At 47.1% G+C, this 22632-nt stretch overlaps 1 protein-coding gene across 2 annotated transcripts in view; it reads right to left on the bottom strand.

The window, feature by feature from the left end:
- Positions 1–22632, bottom strand: part of AMPD3 (adenosine monophosphate deaminase 3) — a 96353-nt gene that overhangs the window by 58384 nt on the left and 15337 nt on the right. For both annotated transcript variants that reach the window (XM_077453551.1, XM_077453549.1), the window contains one exon: positions 14933–15158. In XM_077453551.1, coding sequence (XP_077309677.1) covers positions 14933–15153 — 221 coding nt within the window. In that variant the 5' untranslated portion in view covers positions 15154–15158. The remainder of the gene's footprint in view (positions 1–14932; positions 15159–22632) is intronic.

The following is a 22632-nucleotide window of genomic DNA, read 5'->3' as shown; positions in this document are numbered from 1 at the left end:
GTACAATGCACCATATTCCAGTTGGCGGTATGCAAATGATGTGCTGCATACTGAGCTCCTGGCCCACAGTGTTCCCGAGAAGAGATAAGGACATCACTGCTTTGCATGCCATTAGGAATTCCTATGTGAGAACTAGCTTTCCATATCAAAATAACTGGGGGCTGGGGAGTCGCTCCCGGAGGCTGGGGGTTTTGCAGAGGGCGCAGTGGAAGACTGCAGGGCACTACAAGGTCTGAAATGCAATGTAGGAGGTGGGGGGCACTATGGGACACTCCAGGAGGTTGGGGGGTGCAATGGGACACTGTGGGAGGTTGAGGGGGGGTGCTATGGAAGGTTGGAGGCTCTGCAGAAAGCTAGGGGGAGCTAAGGGCTCTCAGGGTGCTTAGTGCCACTATGGGAGGTTGACGGGCCTTCTGAGTCACTGTTGATGGTTGGGGGCACTATGGGAAATTGAGAGGCCCTGCAAGTCATTATGGGAGCTTGGGGGACACTATTGGAAGATGGGTCACCATGGACGGCTGGAGGCCTTGGCTAAAATCTAGAAGGTTTTGAGGTCTCTAAAGGGGGCTGGAGCACTGTGGGACATTGAGAGGGCCTGTGCATCATTATGGAAGCTTGGGTGGCACTGAGGGACACTGTTGAAGGTTGGGGGCACTATGAAGGGCTTAAGGCTCTGCAGCAAGCTATGGGTGAACCAAGGGCTCCCAGGGGGCCTAGTGGCACTGTGAGAGGTTGAGGGGCACTGTAGGACACTGTTGGAGGTACTATGGAAGGATAGAGGCTCTGCAGTATGCTAGGGGTGAACCAAGGGCTCTCAGAGGGCCTAGTGAAACTGTGGGAGGTTGAGGGGCACTGTTGGAGGTTAGGGGAATTATGGAAAACTAGAGGGTCTGCATCAAGCTAGGAGGGGCTGGGGTCTCTATGGGTACCTAGAGGCACTGTGGGAAGTTGAGAAGTCCTGTGCTTGGGTTGCACTATGGGACACTGTTGGAGCTTAAGGGCATTATGGAAGGCTAAAGGGTTTGCAACAGGCTAGTAGGGGCTGAGGTCTCTAAGGGGGCCTAGGGTCACTTTCAGACCTTGCAACTTTTTGAGATGGGACCGAGGGACATCTATTAGGAAAAAGCATGTAAGCATGGGGCACACACTCTGCCACGCCCCCTTAAAGGACAATTCTACAAAAAAAAAAATGGTCAGTTAAACTCACAAGTGCTTTTTTTACCACTACTATTCCTTTATATTGGCTTTTGAAGTTTACAGATGCAGCAATTTAGAAATTGGATGAAAGGTTTAGCTCTGGGAAACACTTTTTGAAAGATAAAAAGTGCATTTTATATACTATATAGATATGGTTGCCACCTCATCCCTTTAAACCCAACACATATTGATTAAGGTGGTAATTAAACTCATTTGGTGCCTTTTCTGCATTTAATTAGTCTCCTAATGTAATTAGCCTACTAATGTAACCTGATGAAATGAGGAGGAAAGAAGGACAGAGGGACTTTGTTCCAAATCAGGAACACTCCCTCAAAGTCAGGGAGTGGGGAGCTATGCATTATGGAAAGTTGAGACTTGTGCTTGGGTGGCACTATGGGACACTGTTGAAAGTTGGGGTCACTATGGAGAGCTGGAGACTCTGTAGCAAGCTGGGTAAGGGGGGACTGAAGGTCCTTATAGGGCCTAGGGGCACTGTAGGAGTTTGAAGGTCCCTGTGGATCGGTATGGGAGGATGAGTGGCACTGTGGGAGTCTTGAAGGTCCCTATGAATCAGTATGGGAGGTTGAATGGCACTGTGGGAGTTTTGAAGGTCCCTGTGGATCAGTATGGGAGGTTGAGTGGCACTGTGGGAGTTTTGAAGGTCCCTGTGGATCAGGGTTGAGTGGCACTGTAGGAGGTTAGGGGAGCCTCTGCAGCTTAGTGAATCTCTGATTCCGAAAAGCACTGGATGTACAACACCAGGGTAAGGGGATGGGGGGGGGTAATGTTACAAAGAATCGATTGTAAGGAGTAATTGCAAAGCAAACAGTTCATGCATAAATGCAATTCAAGTGGAACCTGAGCAAAAACTCTACAAGTCATTCTTTGTAAACTGTAAAGCAACAAATAATAATATATTATATACAACTTAAATATAAAAATAATAATTATAATAGATTAAAAAACCCATCCGTACAGGTTATGCTAGTTTGAGAGAAACCATATTTCTTGGCAGCTATTATAGCTGAACTCTGGGATAAGTTTAAATCCATTCATCATGCGTATTCTTCATGAATCTCAATGATCTTTGTGTATTTCTTCCAGATCTGTGCAGGAAACCTGTAGTAGGTGGAGCCTTTTGGCTCCTCCCACAGCTCTACCGTCTTGCACAGGCCATGTACAGCACAGTGATGATGTCACTGCTACTTATACAAGGTAATTTCTGGGTTTGCAAAGGCATCTGGTGCACACAAAGTCAATTTTAATCCCTTGTCGCTATTGAGGAATATATTTGAAATGAAAGAGTTTGAGCCTGGAGTTCAGCTTTAAATTCTATCTATACCCCAGAAAATAGATATTTACGGAAATATAAAGCAGCCTATCAGTTTTCAAAGCGATTGTAAAGCTTTGATTATTTAAAAAAAAACAAAAAAAAACAAACATGTCATACTTGCCTCCACTGTGCAGCTTGTTTTGCACAGATTGGCCTAGAACAGTGATGGCGAACCTTGGCACCCCAGATGTTTTGGAACTACATTTCCCATGATGCTCAACTACACTGCAGAATGCAGGAGCATCATGGGAAATGTAGTTCCAAAACATCTGGGGTGCCAAGGTTCGCCAAGGTACAGGAGACAGCCAGAGACTGAAGGCATGGTACAGGAGACAGCCAGAGACTGAAGGCATGGTACAGGAGAGACAGCCAGAGACTGAAGGCATGGTACAGGAGACCGTCAGGGACTGAAGGCATGGTACAGGAGACAGCCAGAGACTGAAGGCATGGTACAGGAGACAGCCAGAGACTGAAGGCATGGTACAGGAGACAGTCAGGGACTGAAGGCATGGTACAGGAGACAGTCAGGGACTGAAGGCATGGTACAGGAGACAGCCAGAGACTGAAGGCATGGTACAGGAGAGACAGCCAGAGACTGAAGGCATGGTACAGGAGAGACAGCCAGAGACTGAAGGCATGGTACAGGAGACAGCCAGAGACTGAAGGCATGGTACAGGAGACAGTCAGGGACTGAAGGCATGGTACAGGAGACAGTCAGGGACTGAAGGCATGGTACAGGAGACAGTCAGGGACTGAAGGCATGGTACAGGAGACAGCCAGAGACTGAAGGGATGGTACAGGAGAGACAGCCAGAGACTGAAGGCATGGTACAGGAGAGACAGTCAGGGACTGAAGGCATGGTACAGGAGACAGTCAGGGACTGAAGGCATGGTACAGGAGACAGTCAGGGACTGAAGGCATGGTACAGGAGACAGTCAGGGACTGAAGGCATGGTACAGGAGACAGTCAGGGCCTGAAGGCATGGTACAGGAGACAGTCAGGGACTGAAGGCATGGTACAGGAGACAGTCAGGGACTGAAGGCATGGTACAGGAGACAGCCAGAGACTGAAGGCATGGTACAGGAGACAGTCAGGGACTGAAGGCATGGTACAGGAGACAGTCAGGGACTGAAGGCATGGTACAGGAGACAGCCAGAGACTGAAGGCATGGTACAGGAGAGACAGCCAGAGACTGAAGGCATGGTACAGGAGACAGCCAGAGACTGAAGGCATGGTACAGGAGACAGTCAGGGACTGAAGGCATGGTACAGGAGACAGTCAGGGACTGAAGGCATGGTACAGGAGACAGCCAGAGACTGAAGGCATGGTACAGGAGACAGTCAGGGACTGAAGGCATGGTACAGGAGACAGTCAGGGACTGAAGGCACCGTGCAGCAAGGAAACAACACTTGTGGGCTGTTAGGATGGGCAGGCCTGTACCTAGCGATGCCAATGGGAGGAGGAGGCGGGGAAGGCACTGTCCGGAGGGGAGGAGGAGGCGGTCCGCTCCCAAGCGACGTCACTTCCGGTATCGGTTTCTGGTATCGGAGCATTTTCGCGAGTACCGATACTTGTGAAAATGGCTAGTATCGGCATCGGTGCATCCCTACCAGAGAATGATAGAAGTCGCAAGACTGCTACAGTGCCTTGCGAAAGTATTCGGCCCCCTTGAACTTTTTAACCTTTTGCCACATTTCAGGCTTCAAACATAAAGATATAACATTTACATTTTTTGTGAAGAATCACTAACAAGTGGGACACAATTGTGAAGTGGAACGAAATCTATTGGATAATTTAAACTTTTTTAGCAAATAAAAAACTGAAAAGTGGTGCGTGCAAAATTATTCGGCCCCTTTACTTTCAGTGCAGCAAACTCACTCCAGAAGTTCAGCGAGGATCTCTGAATGATCCAATGTTGTCCTAAATGACTGATGGTGATAAATAGAATCCACCTGTGTGTAATCAAGTCTCTGTATAAAGGCACCTGCTCTGTGATAGTCTCAGGGTTCTGTTGAAAGCGCAGAGAGCATCATGAAGACCAAGGAACACACCAGGCAGGTCCGTAATACTGTTGTGGAGAAGTTTAAAGCCGGATTTGGATACAAAAAAGATTTCCCAAGCTTTAAACATCCCAAGGAGCACTGTGCAAGCGATCATTTTGAAATGGAAGGAGTATCAGACCACTGCAAATCTACCAAGACCTGGCCGTCCCTCTAAACTTTCAGCTCAGACAAGGAGAAGACTGATCAGAGATGCAGCCAAGAGGCCCATGATCACTCTGGATGAACTGCAGAGAAATACAGCTGAGGTGGGAGAGTCTGTCCACAGGACAACAATCAGTCGTACACTGCACAAATCTGGCCTTTACCGAAGAGTGGCAAGAAGAAAGACATTCCTCAAAGATATCCATAAAAAAAGTCTCGTCTAAAGTTTGCCACAAGCCACCTGGGAGACACACCAAACATGTGGAAGAAGGTGCTCTGGTCAGATGAAACCAAAATTGAACTTTTTGCCCACAATGCAAAACGATATGTTTAGCGTAAAAGCAACACAGCTCATCACCCTCAACACACCATCCCCACTGTCACACATGGTGGTGGCAGCATCATGGTTTGGGCCTGCTTTTCTTCAGCAGGGACAGGGAAGATGGTTAAAATTGAGGGGAAGATGGATGCAGCCAAATACAGGACCATTCTGGATGAAAACCTGTTGGAGTCTGCAAAAGACCTGAAACTGGGACGGAGATTTATCTTCCAACAAGACAATGATCCCAAACATACAGCAAAATCTACAAAGGAATGGTTCACAAATAAACGTATCCAGGTGTTAGAATGGCCAAGTCAAAGTCCAGACCTGAATCCAATCGAGAATCTGTGGAAAGAGCTGAAAACTGCTGTTCACAAACGCTCTCCATCCAACCTCACTGAGCTCCAGCTGTTTTGCAAGGAAGAATGGGCAAGAATTTCAGTCTCTCGATGTGCAAAACTGATAGAGACATACCCCAAGCGACTTGCAGCTGTAATCGCAGCAAAAGGCGGCTCTACAAAGTATTAACGCAAGGGGGCCGAATAATTTTGCACGCCCCACTTTTCATTTTTTTTATTAGTTAAAAAAGTTTCGAAAATCCAATAGATTTCGTTCCACTTCACAATTGTGTCCCACTTGTTGGTGATTCTTCACAAAAAATAAAAATGTTATATCTTTATGTTTGAAGCCTGAAATGTGGCAAAAGGTTGAAAAGTTCAAGGGGGCCGAATACTTTCGCAAGGCACTGTATATACTGCTGATGAGAAAAGGTATTTAGCAGTTTATATTTACAAAAATAATTACATTTAATTGTAAGCTCCCTGAGGGCAGCGATCGATGTGAATGTACGATGTATATGTAAAGCTCTGCGTAAATTGACGGCGCTATACAAGTTCCTTAAATAATAATAATTTCCATGTTCTGTGTACTGTGGGAGACCAGGTATAGTGAATGCAGAGTCCTGGGTTTGGTAGCACTTTAATCTAACCAATTGATTTGTATCCAATCAGACAAACCTTTGTACTACATCGTTTTTGGTAAATCTAAAAAGGAGATTTTACAAATCAGATTGTGTGGTGAGCCTTAAACTGGCCATACAATATACAATCCGATTGTACAATCTCCATTAGATCACCATCAACTATGTAATGCAAGGGCCTGTCTGGTTCGATACAAATTGAACAGATCAATCAGGTTTGTTACATAGGTTATATTACAGTTTTGGTAAATCTAAAGAAGATTTTATGCAAATTGTACAATCTGATTGCATAGTGCATTGCCAGCTTTAGATGTGGTGGCTGCATTAGTTTCCATTTTCAGGCTATTTTTTAATTTTTTATCTTGCAAATAACACTTCCTGTCCTAGGGTGACAACACTCATGATACCCCATCAATAGAGGGGCAGCGTTGTCACCTATGGACAAGTCTACTGAGCGCCTTCCCCCCTCCTCTGGAAGTACGTGATGTTTGGAAGAGACAATACAAAAAAAAAAAAAAAAGAAAGAAGGGATTTCTGGGTGGTTTCAATGCGCTCAGTGCCAAGTAAAAGCAGATATTAAATTAAAAACAATTATTAAAGCGTTATCTGATGTATGGGGGATGCAGCCAGTAATGAAATAAGTCGGTACCTTTCCCAGCACAGCTCCTTCCTCCTCGGGGACAGATGACACATCGTATAGAGACCTATCATCTCCAGTCCATCGTCTGTGCGCATCACCGAGGGATCCGGGAACCCTGAGCCGGCGTGGTTCTGTCCTTCTATAATCTCATTACAGGAGATTTCACAGCTAATCTTCATCTCCGTGACATTGTGTGAGAATTTATTGATCAGGACAGTTATGTATCAAATACACTATATTGTCAAAAGTATTGGGACACCTGCCTTTACACGCACGTGAACTTCAACAGCATCCCCGTCTTAGTCCGTAGGGTTCAATACTGAGTTGGCCCCGCCCTTTGCAGCTATAACAGCTTCAACTTCTGGGAAGGCCGTCCACAAGGTTTAGGAGTGTGTCTATGGGAATGTTTGACCATTCCTCCAGAAGTGCATTTGTGAGGCCAGGCACTGATGTTGGACGAGAATCCAGAGTCTCTGCTCTAATTCATCCCAAAGGTGTTCTATCGGGTTGAGGTCAGGACTCTGTGCAAGCCAGTCAAGTTCCTCCACCCCAAACTCGCTCATCCATGTCTTTATGGACCTTGCTTTGTGCACTGGTTGTGCAGTCATGTTGGAACAGGAAGGGGCCATCCCCAAAACTGTTCCCACAAAGTTGGGAGCATGAAATTGTCCAAAATGTCTTGGTATGCTGACACCTTAAGAGTTCCCTTCACTGGAACTAAGGGGCAAAGCCCAACTCCTGAAAAAGATAACCCCCACACCATAATCCCCCCTTCCATCAAATGATTTGGACCAGTGCACAAAGCAAGGTCCATAAAGACATGGATGAGTGAGTTTGGGGTGGAGGAACTTGACTGGCCTGCACAGAGCCCTGACCTCAACCCGATAGAACACCTTTGGGATGAATTAGAGCAGAGACTCTGGATTCTCGTCCAACATCAGTCCCTGACCTCACAAATGCACTTCTGGAAGAATGGTCAAACATTCCCATAGACACACTCCTAAACCTTGTGGACAGCCTTCCCAGAAGAGTTGAAGCTGTTATAGATGCAAAGGGTGGGCCAACTCAATATTGAACACTACGGACTAAGACTGAGATGCCGTTGAAGTTCACGTGCGTGTAAAGGCAGGTGTCCCAATACTTTTGAGAATATAGTGTATTTGAGTCCTGACCTTAACCTGATAGAACCCCTTTTGGGAGCTTCTGGAAGAACAGTCAACCATTCCCGTAAAACACACTCCTAAACCTTGTGGACGGCCTTCCCAAAAGAGGTGAAGCTGTTATAGCTGAAAAGGGTGGGCCAACTCAATACAGAATAGCGTTGCCACCAGAGGCGTCGCTAGGTGGTGGCTATAGCCACCAAATATGGGGCCCATAGCCCAGAGTCTCTTGATGTGGCAAGTGACACGCCCAGGGCTCCCACTGATTCTGTATTATGGTGAGTTGAACCGCTTGCTTACCACCGGTGTGCCCCTGCCGTCCCCACCCCCATGCAAAAAGGTTGGTGACTGCTGCTATGGGCTCTAGCCCCCCCAGATCTTTTGCAGACCTAGTTGCCACTTTTGCTTCAAGCCAAACCCGAAACACTTTAGCGGCACAGGGCAAATAGATTTTTTCATAGTAAACATGATAGGATTATTAAAGACCCGGGACACCTTTGGGTGCCCCAAGAAGAGTAGTAATGTGAAGCTCAAATTGTGGCGTGGTGAACAGTGGGTGTAGCCAAATTGCCGTACCTCCCAACTTTTTGAGATGGGAATGAGGGACACCTATTAGCAAAAGTATGTCAATATCGGACACGCCCCCTTGTCACGCCCCCTTAAAAGGAGAATTATACATTTAACAAAAAGATTAGTTAACCCACAAGTGCTTTTTTTTTTTTTAACTACTTTTATTCCTTTATACTGGTTTTGAAATTTACAAATGTAGCAATTAAGAAACTGGATGAAAGGTTTAGCACATGCTTATCTTTTTGAAAGATAAAAAGTGCATTTTATATACAGCTATATAGATCAGACCAAAATGAGGGACAAATGAGGGGGGAAGAGGGACAGAGGCATGGGCGTCCGCAGGTAGGGGCAAGGGGGGGTCAAGTGCCCGAGACACACACTGCCCAATGCCACCAGAGAGAGAAACCCTGCCCAGTGCCACCAGAGAGAGAAAAAAAATGAGCCACTACCAGGGTACAGACATGCTACACTACTGACCAGAGTCACCCCCGGGGAACCCAGAGAGAGCGATCGTCCAGCCAGAAGGATCACTGCTGTTTTGCTGGGTCTGGTAAGAGGGACTGTTGGCCATTATCCATTACTTATCCTAGGGACTGTACCACGTCTGCAGTCTCTGACCACGATAATGTGATCATGACATTGTCGAAAAGGGGCGGTGCATGGGTGACCCTAAAATTATGCCCCCCCCTGAAAAAAGTTCTGCAGACGCCCATGGACAGAGGGACATTGTTGCAAATCAGGGACAGTCCTCGAAAATCAGGGACAGTTGGGAGCTATGAAATTGCCCTTGCTGACATCAGCTCGCCTTTCAGTGATGTGGAACTTGCCCCCAGACAGCCACCCACAGCTCCCGGACAGCAACAGATTTGTGTGTAACTATCTTGGTTGCTTGCGAAGCCACAGCCCTGTCTGAATGTGTCCGGGTTTTAGGCAGATTGAAACCCGGACACATAATTCAAAACCCCGGACTGTCCGGGTGAATCCTGGACAGGTGGCAACCCTAATATTGTACCCTACGGACTAAGACTGGGATGCCCTCTGCAATTTCTGGTAGATCTGAAGGAGCCGCTGGAGTGTTTGGGCCATATGCATGCCCGCAAACAACCATCTACACTATGGTTGCCACCTCATCCCTTTAAACCCGAACACATATGAATTACACAGGTTATGTGGCTGATTAATGTGGCAATTAAACTCACTTGGTTCCTTATCTGCATTTAATTAGCCTCGGAACTTGTCTAATTCAAAAGGTGTTCAGGTTGAAGGCCGGGTTCACACTGGTACAACAAACGCTCCGACATTGGGAGCTCATGTCTCACGACGTGTGAAAATTAATGGTTCCCTATGGGAGTCGTCTTAACTGGTCCGACACAAGTCGGTCCGACTTTGAAAACGCTCCCTGCACTACTTTGGTCCGACTTTGATCCTACTTCAGCCCATTGACTATCATTGAAGTAGGACCAAAGTCGGATCCTTGTCCCAACCATTCGACTTGGGCTTCGGACATTGTGTTATTTCCTGCCCCCTGCTGTAGCCCCTCCCATTGTGTGTTCGTTTTGATTGGTCAAAGGACAAGTCGTACTATCTGAAAAGTTGGATCAAAGTAGTATCCTGTTCATGAAAGTCGGATGGATGTAGGACCGATGTAGGACTGATGTTGCAGAGCAAAGTAGGAAGTAAGTCGTACAACTGTCTGTAGTAAGCGGAACTTTGGCTTCACACTAGTGCAGTGGCAGAGGTCACACCTCCCAACTTTTTGAGATGGGAAATGAGGGACACCTATCAGCAAAAGCATGCAGGCATAGGACACACCCCTTGCCACGCCCCTTTAACCACTTAAAGTGGTTGTATAGCCCTTTTTGGGACTTTTACCTACAGGAAAGCCTATAATAAGGCTTACCTGTAGGTAAAAAAAAAATATCTCCTAAACCTGTATGGTTTAGGAGATATTCCCCTCGCAATGCGCCGCTGACTGCAGCAGCGCATTCGCACAGGGGATTCCCGACTGAAAGCCCGGCAGACTACGGACGCTGCCGGGAAGAAATCTCCCGCGTGCATGCGCGGGAGTGACGATATCGCGGCTCCGGCCACTCAACGCCGGAGCCGCGATACACGGAAAAGACGCAGAGGGAGCATGTCAGCTCCCTCGGCATGGATCGGACCAGATGTCGGGGCCTCGTTCTAAGGTAAGTATTTCATAATGAGCTAGTATGCAGTGCATACTAGCTCATTATGCCTTTTCCTTTGCAGGTAGAAAAAAAAAACACATTAGCGGGTTTGCTCCCGCTTTAAAGGGGTTGTAAAGCTTTGTTTTTTATTTTCTAAATAGGTTCCTTTAAGCTAGTGCATTGTTGGTTCACTTACCTTTTCCTTCGATTTCCCTTCTAAATGTTTTTTTCTTTGTCTGAATATCTCACTTCCTGTTTCTCCTCAGTAAACGTCACACCATCATCCGAGCGGTGTTTAGTCAGCCAGAACAGCTTACCGAGGAAAAGCAGGAAGTGAGAAATTCCGACAAAGAAAAAAACATTTAGAAGGTAAATCGAAGGAAAAACTAAGTGAACCAACAATGCACTAGCTTAAAGGAACCGATTTAGAAAATAAAAAACAAACCTTTACAACCCCTTTAAGCCCCGGACCATTTGGCTGGCCAAAGACCAGACCACTTTTTGCGATTCGGCACTGCGTCGCTTTAACTGACAATTGTGCGGTTGTGCGACGTGGCTCCCAAACAAAATTGACATCCTTTTTTTCTCACAAATAGCCCTTGTACACACGGTCGGACATTCCGACAACAAAATCCGACAGATTTTGTCTGAAACTGGTGTTGCATACCCACGGTCGGACAAAGTTGTCGGAAAATCTGATCGTTCGGAACGTGATGGCGTTCGTTCGTTGCGACGGGACTACGTTCAGGCTAGTAGCCAATAGCTTTGGTCTCGTAATTTGATCTGAGCATGTGTGGCACTTTGTCCGATCGGAATTCTCTACAAACGATCGGACAAAGTCCGATCGGATCATGTTGTCGGAAAATTCTATATCCAGCTCTCAAACTTTGTTGGTCGGACATTCCGAAGGAAAAAGTCCGATGTAGCCCACACACGGTCGCATTATCCGATAACATGGTCCGATCTGAACTTTTCCGTCGGAATTTCCAACCGTGTGTACAAAGGCTTAGAGCTTTCTTTTGGTGGCATTTGATCAACTCTGTGGTTTTTATTTTTTGCGCTATAAACAAAAAAAAAAAAAAAAAAGGAGCGCCAATTTTGCTATAATAAATATCCCCCATAAATATATATAAAAAAAAAAACATTTTTCCTTAGCATTGCACTGATCGCTGTATTAATGCCAATGGTCCCAAAAATGTATCAAAATTGTCCGATGTGTCCTCCATAATGTCGCAGTCATGATAAAAAAAAAATAATATCGCTGATCGCTGCCATTACTAGTAAAAAACAAAAAATGTATTTAAAAAAAAATGCCATGAAACTATCCCCTATTTTGTAGACGCTATAACTTTTGCGCAATATATGCTTATTGCGATTTATTTTTTTTACCAAAATTATGTAGAAGAATACGTATCGGCCTAAACTGAGGGAAAAAAATCTTTAAATATATTTTTGGGGGATATTTATTACGGAAAAAAGTTAAAAATAATGCGTTTCTTTTTCAAAATCGTCACTTTTTTTGTTTATAGCGCAAAAAATAAAAAAACTGCAGAGGCGATCAAATACCACCAAAAGAAAGCTCAATTTGTGGGGAAAAAAGGACGTCAATTTTGTTTGGGAACAACGTCGCAAGACCGCGCAATTGACAGTTAAAGCGACGCAGTGCCGAATCGCAAAAAAAAGTGGTCTGGTCTTTGGCCAGCCAAATGGTCCGGGGCTTAAGCGGTTAAAGTTCACGTATGCAAAAGCAGGTGTCCCAATACTTTTGACAATACAGTGTACTACAAGTTACTTCTGAGCCTAGGGAATTTTTGCTGCTGCTGTTGGGTATTCTGATCCCACCTCCCAAACCTTCTGTTGCACGGCCAAAGGAGCCAACATAGCAAAAAGTATGCTGATGGGGGTGGAAGTCGGTTGCTGGCGGTAGGCCAGGGATTGGTTGCAGGAACATGGCGAGTCAACAGGAAGGCCAGGAGGGTCCCGTTAAAACCCAGCAACTCCTTCAGTGGTCATTGCTAAATAAAAAAACACAGTCACTGGCTGCCAGGACAGACATGGAGCTCACATCTACTAACACCGTCAACAGGATTACTGGCTGTTTATAGTTTAGAACTGGCAGCTGAGCTGAACACGATGCCGCAATTCATCACTGCATTAAGAAAACAATAAAAACAATCGTTTTACTGCGTGACGACACCAGCTAGAAACGATGTTCACATTTCTAATAACCTAATAAACCTAGGGTGCAGTTCTTAATACCCTTAGAACCCAGGGGTGTAGATTTGTTGTGCACATTATTCTACAGAGGTTTGAGGCTTTTATTTTTTTATTTTTTATTTTTTTATTAAAACAGCACCACAGAATGCATTGAGGTGGAAAAACCATGAGGGTTTACAACTCCATTAACCACTTCAGCTCTGAAAGTTTTTACCCCTTTCATGACCAGGCCATTTTTTTTTGCGACACGGCATTCCTTTTTTTTTTTTTTTTTACTGACAATTGCGTGATTGTGCAACGCTGTACCCAAATAAAATTGATGTTCTTCTCCCCCCCCCCCCCCCCCAGTGTTAAAGCGGGAGTTCCGCCGTTTTTTTTTTTTTTTTTAAAAAGCCAGCAGCTACAAATACTGCAGCTGCTGACTTTTAAAATAAGGACACTTACCCGCCCAGCGCGCCCGCGATGTCGGCACCTGAAGCCGATCTCTCGATCGTCTCTCGGGTGCTGCCGCCGCCATCTTGGCTATGGAAATCAGGAAGTGGAGCCTTGCGGCTTCATTTCCCGGTTCCCTACTGCGCATGCGTGAGTCGCGCTACACAATAAGGATGGTCCCCGCTGTCTCTGGGATCTGTGTGTTTCCCAGCAGACAGCGGGGGACCTGCGGAAAGAGGTGTAGATTCTGCAGAAAGGGGCGTAGATTCTGCCCATATCTACGCCGGAAGTGGGTGCAGATACCTGTACTGTACAGGTACCTGCACCCCCCTCCCCCCTGAAAGGTGCCAATTGTGGCGCCGGAGGGGGGGGGGGGAGGGTTCCAATGAGTGGAAGCTCCACTTTAGGGTGGAGCTCTGCTTTAACCTCTTCACTGCCAGTAAAATTTTTGCAGTAATCAATGCATTTTTATAGCACCGAACGCTGAATAAATGCCAATGGTCCCAAAAACGTGTCCAAAGTGTCCAATGTGTCCACCATAATGTTGCAGTCCTGATAGAAAAAAAATCGCCGCCATTACTAGTAAAAAAAAAAAAATAATAATAATAATGCTATAAATCTATCCCCTATTTTGTAGACGCTATGACTTTTGTGCAAACCAATCAATATACGCTTATTGCGATATTTATTTATTTTTACCAAAATTATGAAGAATTCATTTTGGACAAAACAAAAATATATATTTTTTTTAAATGGAGATATTTATTATAGCAAAAAGTACAAAATATTGTGTTATTTTTTTTTTTTTTTCCAAAATTTCTGCTCTTTGTTTATAGCGCAAGAAATAAAAACCGCAGAGGTGATCAAATACTACCAAAAGAACGCTCTATTTGTGAGGGGAAAAAAGGGCATCAATTTTGTTTGGGAGCCACGTCGCACGAGCGCGCAATTGTCAGTTAAAGCAACGCAGTGCCGAGTCGCAAAAAATGGCCTGGTCATTCAGCAGCCAAATCTTCCGGGGCTGAAGTGGTTAAAAAACTAAATTTCAAAACTACTCACAAGCACAGGAAAGAGACCTCAGTGTAAAAGCCTTTCAAATGATGGCAATCGGTCTGATAACCACAATCTCCAGACATTGAAAGAGGACACGAGGACCACTGCTGGTTGACGCGTTTCGAAGGATTACATTCTTCCTCAGAGCCTACTAATTAAACTGACAGGGAAGGGGTTAACATCAGGGGCAATCAAAGGGTTAGCTGTGTGCCTAAAATTTGCTTGCTCACTGTGGGGGAGGTGCTTTTACTATGGGAAGGCAGAGATCTGTGTTCCTGATTTGCAGAAACACAGGATCACTACCTTCCTTACTGACAGAACTGCAGTCTGCCTTGTTTACATTCTGCTTCTGTCTTGAACGGTCGGTGGGTCCCAGCGGACATCGAGTCCACCAGACCTGCTGATTGGCTCTTGCTGCGTCCAATTACAGCGGGAGCGGTTCGCCGGCGGTGTGCGTGCGTGCGTGCCCCAGACCCGGAGGTGCAGGATGACACACAGGTACGTGATCCTGCACAGGAGAGCCGCCTTGACGCCGTATATGTACTTTAAATATAATTTTTTTTTGGGGGGGGGGGGGGGGGGATGGTTAGCTGCAGATCTTTTGTCCCAATGCACCACTATGAAGAATACATCAGTGACCGGCACATAAGCTCCCACCTTTTCACGGTTTCGGCAGACTTTTGCTCGGCGATCTCTTTCTCCAGTTCCCTCTCTTTGGCCTCTTTCTGTCCGATCGGACAATCCTCCGGGACGGTGAACAGGGAGAAGCCATCCTTGCCGTCCTCTTCTCGCAGAACTTTGGCAAAGACTTTCTCTGCCAGGAGCCGGACCTGCTCATCCACCTCCGAAATATTAAGGCGTGGAAAGTGTCGGGGCATCTCGCCTGGAAGGAGAGGCAAAAACATGTCACAAAGTTGTTTTTATTCTAGGGTGTTGTGCGTTTATAATGTAAAAGCGGAGGTTTAAATAACTTTACAAGTCTACATCATGGATACATCTCTGACATTTCACAATAATGGCATTTGGAAAAGCTCCACCTTTTATTAATAAAAAAAAAGCAACCCTTTGGCTCCAGTGACTTTGCCTTTGCTGAGATGCAGTAACCAGTCTGCTGTAGGCAGGAAGCAGCATTTTCTCAGTCTCCTCCCCACCAGCAAAGGATTGCACAGGCTTCATGAGTTACATGAGTGTCTCTTCTCTGAGCCTGTATCTCAGTTCAGCGAGGAAGTTGAGGATACATAACAAGCTGCTGATGAGGCCTGTGCTTGTATATCACACTGGAAAAATACCATTCCCTGATGAAGGGTTGCTTGGACCCCCGAAACACTTTGGCTACCGTTTTGGATTGTACCCCCAACTAGACCACTTGCCTACTGGGTACTTTCACCCCCTTCCTGCCCAGGCCAATTTTCAGCTTTCAGCGCTGTCACACTTTGAATGACAATTGCGCAGTCATACAACACTGTGCTCATATGACATTTTTATCATTTTTTTTTTGAGAAAGATAGAGCTTTCGTTTGGTGGCATTTAATCACCAATTGGTTTTTAATTTTTTGCTAAACAAGCAGAAAAAGACAGAAACTTTTGAAATAAAAAATGTTTTTCTTAGTTTCGGTTCTAAAATGTTGCAAATTAGTAATTTTTCTTTTTCACTCATGTGCACTGATGAGGCTGCACTGATGGGCACTGATGGGCACTGATGAGGAGGCACTGATAAGGAGGTACTAATGGGCAACACTGATGGGCACTGATAAGGAGGTACTAATGGGCAACACTGATGGGCACTGATAGGTGATGCTGATGGGCACTGATGAGGAGGCACTGATGGGCGACACTGAAGTGCACTGATGAGGAGGCACTGATGGGCAAAACTGATGGGCACCGATAAGCGATGCTGATGGGTACTGATCGGCACTGATGGGCGATACTGAAGTGCACTGATGAGGAGGCACTGAAGGGCACTGATGAGACACTGATGGGCACTGATAGGTGGTGTTTCGACCCATCACATTTGGCTACCCGCTGGACTGCGTGTGCACGATGCCGCCATATGCGTTCCAACACTGTGGCTATCTGTGCTTGCGCAGAATCTTGTCGCCATAATTATGCCGAGCGAAGCGAGGCCATGCCCGAAGCGTGGCGAGCAAAGCGAGCCCCCGAGGGGCCCTGTGGCAAAGTGGCGTTTTACAACAGTGTTGGAACGCATATGGCGTCGCGCATGCGCACTCCAGTGGGTAGCCGAATGTGACGTGACAGTGGCACTGATGGGGTGTTAATGATGTGCTGACAATCTTGCCGGTTATCAGCTTATGTAAAGTGTATATCAGAGGATTCATTCGGAGTTCCCATAGAAAGATTCTCTGACCTCCAGTGTAACCATTAACGTTTTGGATTTCCCATCACTTTCTGTACCAGTAATAATGAGGCATATAGCAAGAATCTCCCACTTTAATAGCCTCAGGCCAACTGTGCATATTGTGTTTTCAAAGCCACATTCATATTTTCATATCTAATTTTTTTTAGTCTGTGGTTCCAAGATTTTGCAGAATCACTGAAGTGATTCAATTCTCTTGAGTTTTTCTATCCCGTCACTTGGGCTATACCGCTGTTGATCATTTTTTTTGGCTCTGGCAAATCTGACTGTGTACCCAGCTTAAAGAGTATCTGAACCCAGTAACCAAAATGTAACTGTAGCAGGGAGCCCCATATCCACTATGATCAGTGGCGGGCACAAGCTCCTTTTACTCCAATCCCACAATTCCCTGGGCTCCCATCATCCCATGGACATGACAAAGGGATAAAAAAATTCCACCTCTTCCCATGCTCTGGTGCTCAGAGAGACCATGGCTGATGGAACAGCAGTGGCTAGGCCCATGGGCTGTTACCAGGTGTTGGCTGCTCCAACATAGTTCCTAGCGTGCAGGCTGCTGAATGAGAGCTTAACAGCAGGAAGCTTCCTTGTACGTTCCAGTAACTGTGCCAAATGGTCCAGTAGTATTGCCCTTCCAGTGGGGTGGCCCAACTTCTTCAGCCAGCCCTTGAGAATGATCTTCCACCTAAGAATCCAGATCAGAGACTCCTCCTGGATTTCCTCTGTGGAGTCTGTCCAGAGATCCTTTTAGCCAACCACCTGAGCTCACATTATCTCATGGACATGACAAAGGGATATAAATTCCACCTCTTCCCATGCTCTGGTGCTCAGAGAGACCATGGCTGATGGGACAGCAGTGGCTAGGCCCATGGGCTGTTACCAGGTGTTGGCTGCTCAAACATGGTTCCTAGTGTGCAGGCTGCTGAATGAGAGCGCAAGAGCAGGAAGCTTCCTTGCAAGTTCCAGTAACTGTGCCAAATGGTCCAGTAGTATTGCCCTTCCAGTGGGGTGGCCCAACTTCTTCAGCCAGCCTCTAAGAATGATCTGCCACCCAAGAATCCAGATCAGAGACTCCTCCTGGATTTCCTCTGTGGAGTCCGTCCAGAGATCCTTGTAGCCAACCATCCGGGCTCACATCATCCCATGGATATGCCAAGGGGATATAAATTCCACCTCTTCCCATGCTCTGGTGCCCAGAGAGACCATGGCTGATGGGACAGCAGTGGCTAGGCCCATGGGCTGTTACCAGGTGTTGGCTCCTCCAACATGGTTCCTAGTGCACAGGCTGCTGAATGAGAGCGTAAGAGCAGGAAGCTTCCTTGTACGTTCCAGTAACTGTGCCAAATGGTCCAGTAGTATTGCCCTTCCAGTGAGGTGGCCCAACTTCTTCAGCCAGCCCTTGAGAATGATTTGCCACCTAAGAATCCAGATCAGAGACTCCTCCTGGATTTCCTCTGTGGAGTCCGTCCAGAGATCCTTGCAGCCAACCATCCGAGCTCACATCATGTCATGGACATGCCAAAGGGATATAAATTCCGCCTCTTCCCATGCTCTGGTGCTCAGAGAGACCATGCCTGGTGGGACAGCAGTGGCTAGGCCCATGGGCTGTTACCAGGTGTTGGCTCCTCCAACATGGTTCCTAGTGTGCAGGCTGCTGAATGAGAGCGCAGGAGCAGGAAGCTTCCTTGTTCGTTCCAGTAACTGTGCCAAATGGTCCAGTGGTATTGCCCTTCCAGTGGGTTGGCCCAACTTCTTCAGCCAACCCTAGAGGATCATCTGCCACCTAAGAATTCAGATCAGAGTCTCCTTCTGGACTTCCTCTGTGGAGTCCATCCAGAGATCCTTGAAGCCAACCATCTGGGATTCCAGCTGCAGCCAGCCTTCTTGTGATGTCACACCCATTTGAGGTGAACGCAAATAACCATTTGTTTCTGATTGAACTGTACTGCTTAGATCTCAGTGATTCTTCCTTGTATCCCATTCTGATATACCGAGCTGCCACCTACTAGCGTTCTTAGTGGAAAGCTGCTCCTAGGCAACCCTGTGACTTCAGTGGTTGCATTGACTGTTATACAAGGGTTCTTCAAAAAGTTTCTGCACTTTCTTGAACTATATAAAATATAAAAAAGTGTGGAAACTTTTTGAAAGCCCCTGGTACATTGTTCTTTGTTTATTACGTACCTCTTACCATTCTACTCAATCTTTGTCTGATTATTTGGCCGATACCTCAAGAACTACAAAGCATATTGTAGGCAAGGGCATAATTACAGATCATATGGGGCCATGGCCAATGGGGACCTCTGCTACCCCTCTCTGTGGCACTTGCCAACTTTGAATACTGTCTCTGATCTTGAAGTATTCTCGGTGTTTCTGAGAATAACAGCCACAAGCAAGCATTGCTGTCAATATTGGTGCTCATGTGATAAGCACATCCCAGCCGGCATTGGTGTCAGGGTGATAAGAAAAACCTACACCCAGCTAGCATTGGGGCCAATGGCAAGGGAAGGCCGTACCTCTGGTCTGTGCCTACCAGCAAACTCACATTTTCTTGCAGATGCTCCTGTCAGCTCTAACTAATCATGCCAGTGCCGAAACGTTAAAGTGGAACTCTGGTTAAAATCAAAAATTCCATATGCTACAGTTTGTCAATAGCATTAAAACAGCTTTTCGTTTGTTTTGCTCCTCCCGTAACCATTTATTGACGGTTGATTTTGCCAGTAGATCTTATTGCCTGTTGATTCTGCCAGTAAGATACGAATGAGCGAGTTTGGGGTGGAGGAACGGGACTGGCCTGCACAAAATAGAACACCTTTGGGATGAATTAGAGTGGAGACTGCGAGCCAGGCCTTCTCATCCAACATCAGTGCCTGACCTCACAAATGCGCTTCTGGAAGAATGGTTAAACATTGCCATAGACAGGGCCGGATTAACATAGGGGCTTTTGGAGCTGCAGCACCAGGCCCCTACCATAATATAGGCCCTGGCTGGCCAGATTTACTGTCACTGCTATTTTCTGTCACTTGTAAACATGAAAACCCGGCCTCTATGCTACAAGTGACAGCGCTGCTCCCTCAGAACCTCCCTGCACAGAACTCAGACACAGCTGCCGGGGCACGGATATCTTATGGGCATCACCAGAGGGCTTGCTAGCTGAGAAACAGCCTGACATTTAAAATGTCCACGCCCCCCCTCCTCCTGGACGATCTCACTGCCCCCCCCCCGTTGCTGTGAAGGAGAGGCAGAGCCTCAAATCGACAGTGTGGAAGGCTGAGACTGACTGCTTGAGAAGTGAGGGGAGGGGAGGTGAGGGGAGGGGAGGCGAGGGGGGGGGGGGTGGCGAGGGGGGGGTGAGGGGAGGGGAGGGGAGGCGAGGGGGGGGGTGAGGGGAGGGGAGGCGAGTGAAGGTGGGGGAAGGGAGTGAAGGTGAGGGGAAGGGAGTGAAGGTGGGGGAAGGGAGTGAAGGTGAGGGGAAGGGAGTGAAGGTGAGGGGAAGGGAGTGAAGGTGAGGGGAAGGGAGTGAAGGTGGGGGAAGGGAGTGAAGGTGAGGGGAAGGGAGTGAAGGTGGGGGAAAGGGAGTGAAGGTGAGGGGAAAGGGAGTGAAGGTGAGGGGAAAGGGAGTGAAGGTGAGGGGAAAGGGAGTGAAGGTGAGGGGAAAGGGAGTGAAGGTGAGGGGAAAGGGAGTGAAGGTGAGGGGAAAGGGAGTGAAGGTGAGGGGAAGGGAGTGAAGGGGAGGGGAAGGGAGTGAAGGTGAGGGGAAGGGAGTGAAGGAGTGGAGGTGAGGAGAGTGGAGGTGAGGAGAGTGGAGGTGAGGGAAGGTATGATAAGGTGAGGTAAGTGGAGGTAAGTTGAGGTGGGGTGAGGGGAGGGATAGGAAGGTGAGGTGAGGGGAATGGAGGTGAAGAGAGGTGGGGGGGGGGGGTGAGGGGAGGTGAGGTGAGTGGAAGTAAGTTGAGGTGGGGGGTGGGGTGAGGTGAGGGAAGGGAAGGTGAGGGGAGGGGAGGGTAAGGGAATAGGAGGGTAAGGGGAGGGGAGGTGAGGGGAGGGGAGGGAAGGTAAGGGGAGGGGGGGGGTTGGTTTGTGCAAAGGTAAGGGCAGTGGGAAAGCAGGACTCAAAGCTGAAGCAGCAGAATGCAGAGCTTAGCTGATAAAGGAGGGTTAGCAAGTGGCTGCAGAGATCTGTGAGACAAGAGTGCAGCTCTCCAGACCCCAGCGGCCAGCGCTCTTTGTATTACGCTCTCCCAACCCCAGCACTCTATCTATTACCCCCTCTCCTGACCCCAGCGCTCTATGTATCACCCCCTCTCCTGACCCCAGCGCTCTATGTATTACCCCCTCTCCTGACCCCAGCGCTTTGTGTACTATGCTCTTCTGAACCCAGCACTCTGTGTATTACTCTCCCCTGACCCCCCAGCGCTCTGTGCATTACGCTCTTCTGAATCCTGTGTTATGCATTCCTTGAACAATGTCCCTTTTAAGACCCTCCCACTGTACAATTTGGCCACACCCACCCAATGACGTGGCGTGCTCCCCCAAAGGAAGGGGGTTCCAGTACCTATTCTCTGAGAAGAAAAGCCCTGGGCTCAGCCGCCCAAAGAGAACAGGCCGCACACGGAAAGCAATGGGCCGACAGGGAGAACTCTTCCCTGGCCTATCTGGTCCTGCATTCTGCATGTGCCACCTGGGCTGGGTGGCAGAATTAATAATGGTCATGGCGGCCAGTCCTAATAGGAGCCAGGTATTCAGCTTCTTTAGCGTTGTGTAGAGTCTGCACAGCTGCGCCCTTCAACCTCACCTCAGGCCGCCCCACGCACGCCAATGCAGGGCGCTATGGAAGCCTGGGACTTGCATAGAATTGGGCCTGTGCCGCTGCACCCTTTCACCTCTGGGCGCAGCCCTTAAGGCCCACTCAGCACCAGGCCTATAATTCTCCTAATCTGGCCCTGACTGTGTACCATTATATAAAAAAAAAAAAAAGTGGCGAAACACCAGGGCCTGGTTGCAAATGTGACCTTTGTGACCCTGGTCGTTCGGCCTGGATTAGGAGCATCATAGGCCTGGTGCTTAGGATTTTGGTGGGCCCTGGATTATGAAGCCCCTTTCCCTGTATGCTACATAAAAATCTCTGGGCGCACCCCGACGCACAGCCCCAGGCCTATAATTCTCCTAATCTGGCCCTGCCCATAGACACGCTCCTTAACCTTCTGGACGGCCTTCCCAGAAGAGTTGAAGCCGTTATAGCTGCAAAGGGTGGGCCAACTCAATATTGAACCTTACGGACTAAGGCGCCAATTAAATTTCATGTGCATGTAAAGGCAGGTGTCCCAATACTTTTGGTAGTGTGTGTATAATATATATATATATATATATATATATATATATATATATATATATATATATATATATATATAGTATCTCACAAAAGTGAGTACACCCCTCACATTTTTGTAAATATTTTCTTCTATCTTTTCATGTGACAACACTGAAGAAATGACACTTGTCTACAATGTAAAGTAGTGAGTGTACAGCTTGTATAACAGTGTAAATTTGCTGTCCAATCAAAATAACTCAACACACAGCCATTAAAGTCTAAACGGCTGGCAACAAAAGTGAGTACACCCCTAAGTGAAAATGTCCAAATTGGGCCCAATTCAAAAATTTTTCCTCCCCGATGTCATGTGACTTGTTAGGGTTACAAGGTCTCGGTGTGAATGGGGAGCAGGTGTGTTAAATTCGGTGTTATGGCTCTCACTCTCTCATAATGGTCACTGGAAGTTCAACATGGCACCTCATGGCAAAGAACTCTGAGGATATGAAAAAAAGAATTGTTACTGTACATAAAGATGGCCTAGGCTATAAGAAGATTGCCAAGACCCTGAAACTGAGCTGCAGCACGGTGGCCAAGACCATACAGCGGTTTAACAAGAGAGGTTGCTGAAGACAAGCAGACTAAAGGACATGGATTACTGGAACCATGTCCTGTGGTCTG

The sequence above is a fragment of the Lithobates pipiens genome, unplaced genomic scaffold (assembly GCF_037356315.1).
Source record: "Lithobates pipiens isolate NorthernLeopardFrog02 unplaced genomic scaffold, aLitPip1_a1.2 Scaffold_24, whole genome shotgun sequence".
NCBI classification, from domain to species: domain Eukaryota; kingdom Metazoa; phylum Chordata; class Amphibia; order Anura; family Ranidae; genus Lithobates; species Lithobates pipiens.
The sequence above is the reverse complement of the archived record's forward strand: the minus strand, read 5'-3'. Positions and strand labels throughout refer to the sequence as shown.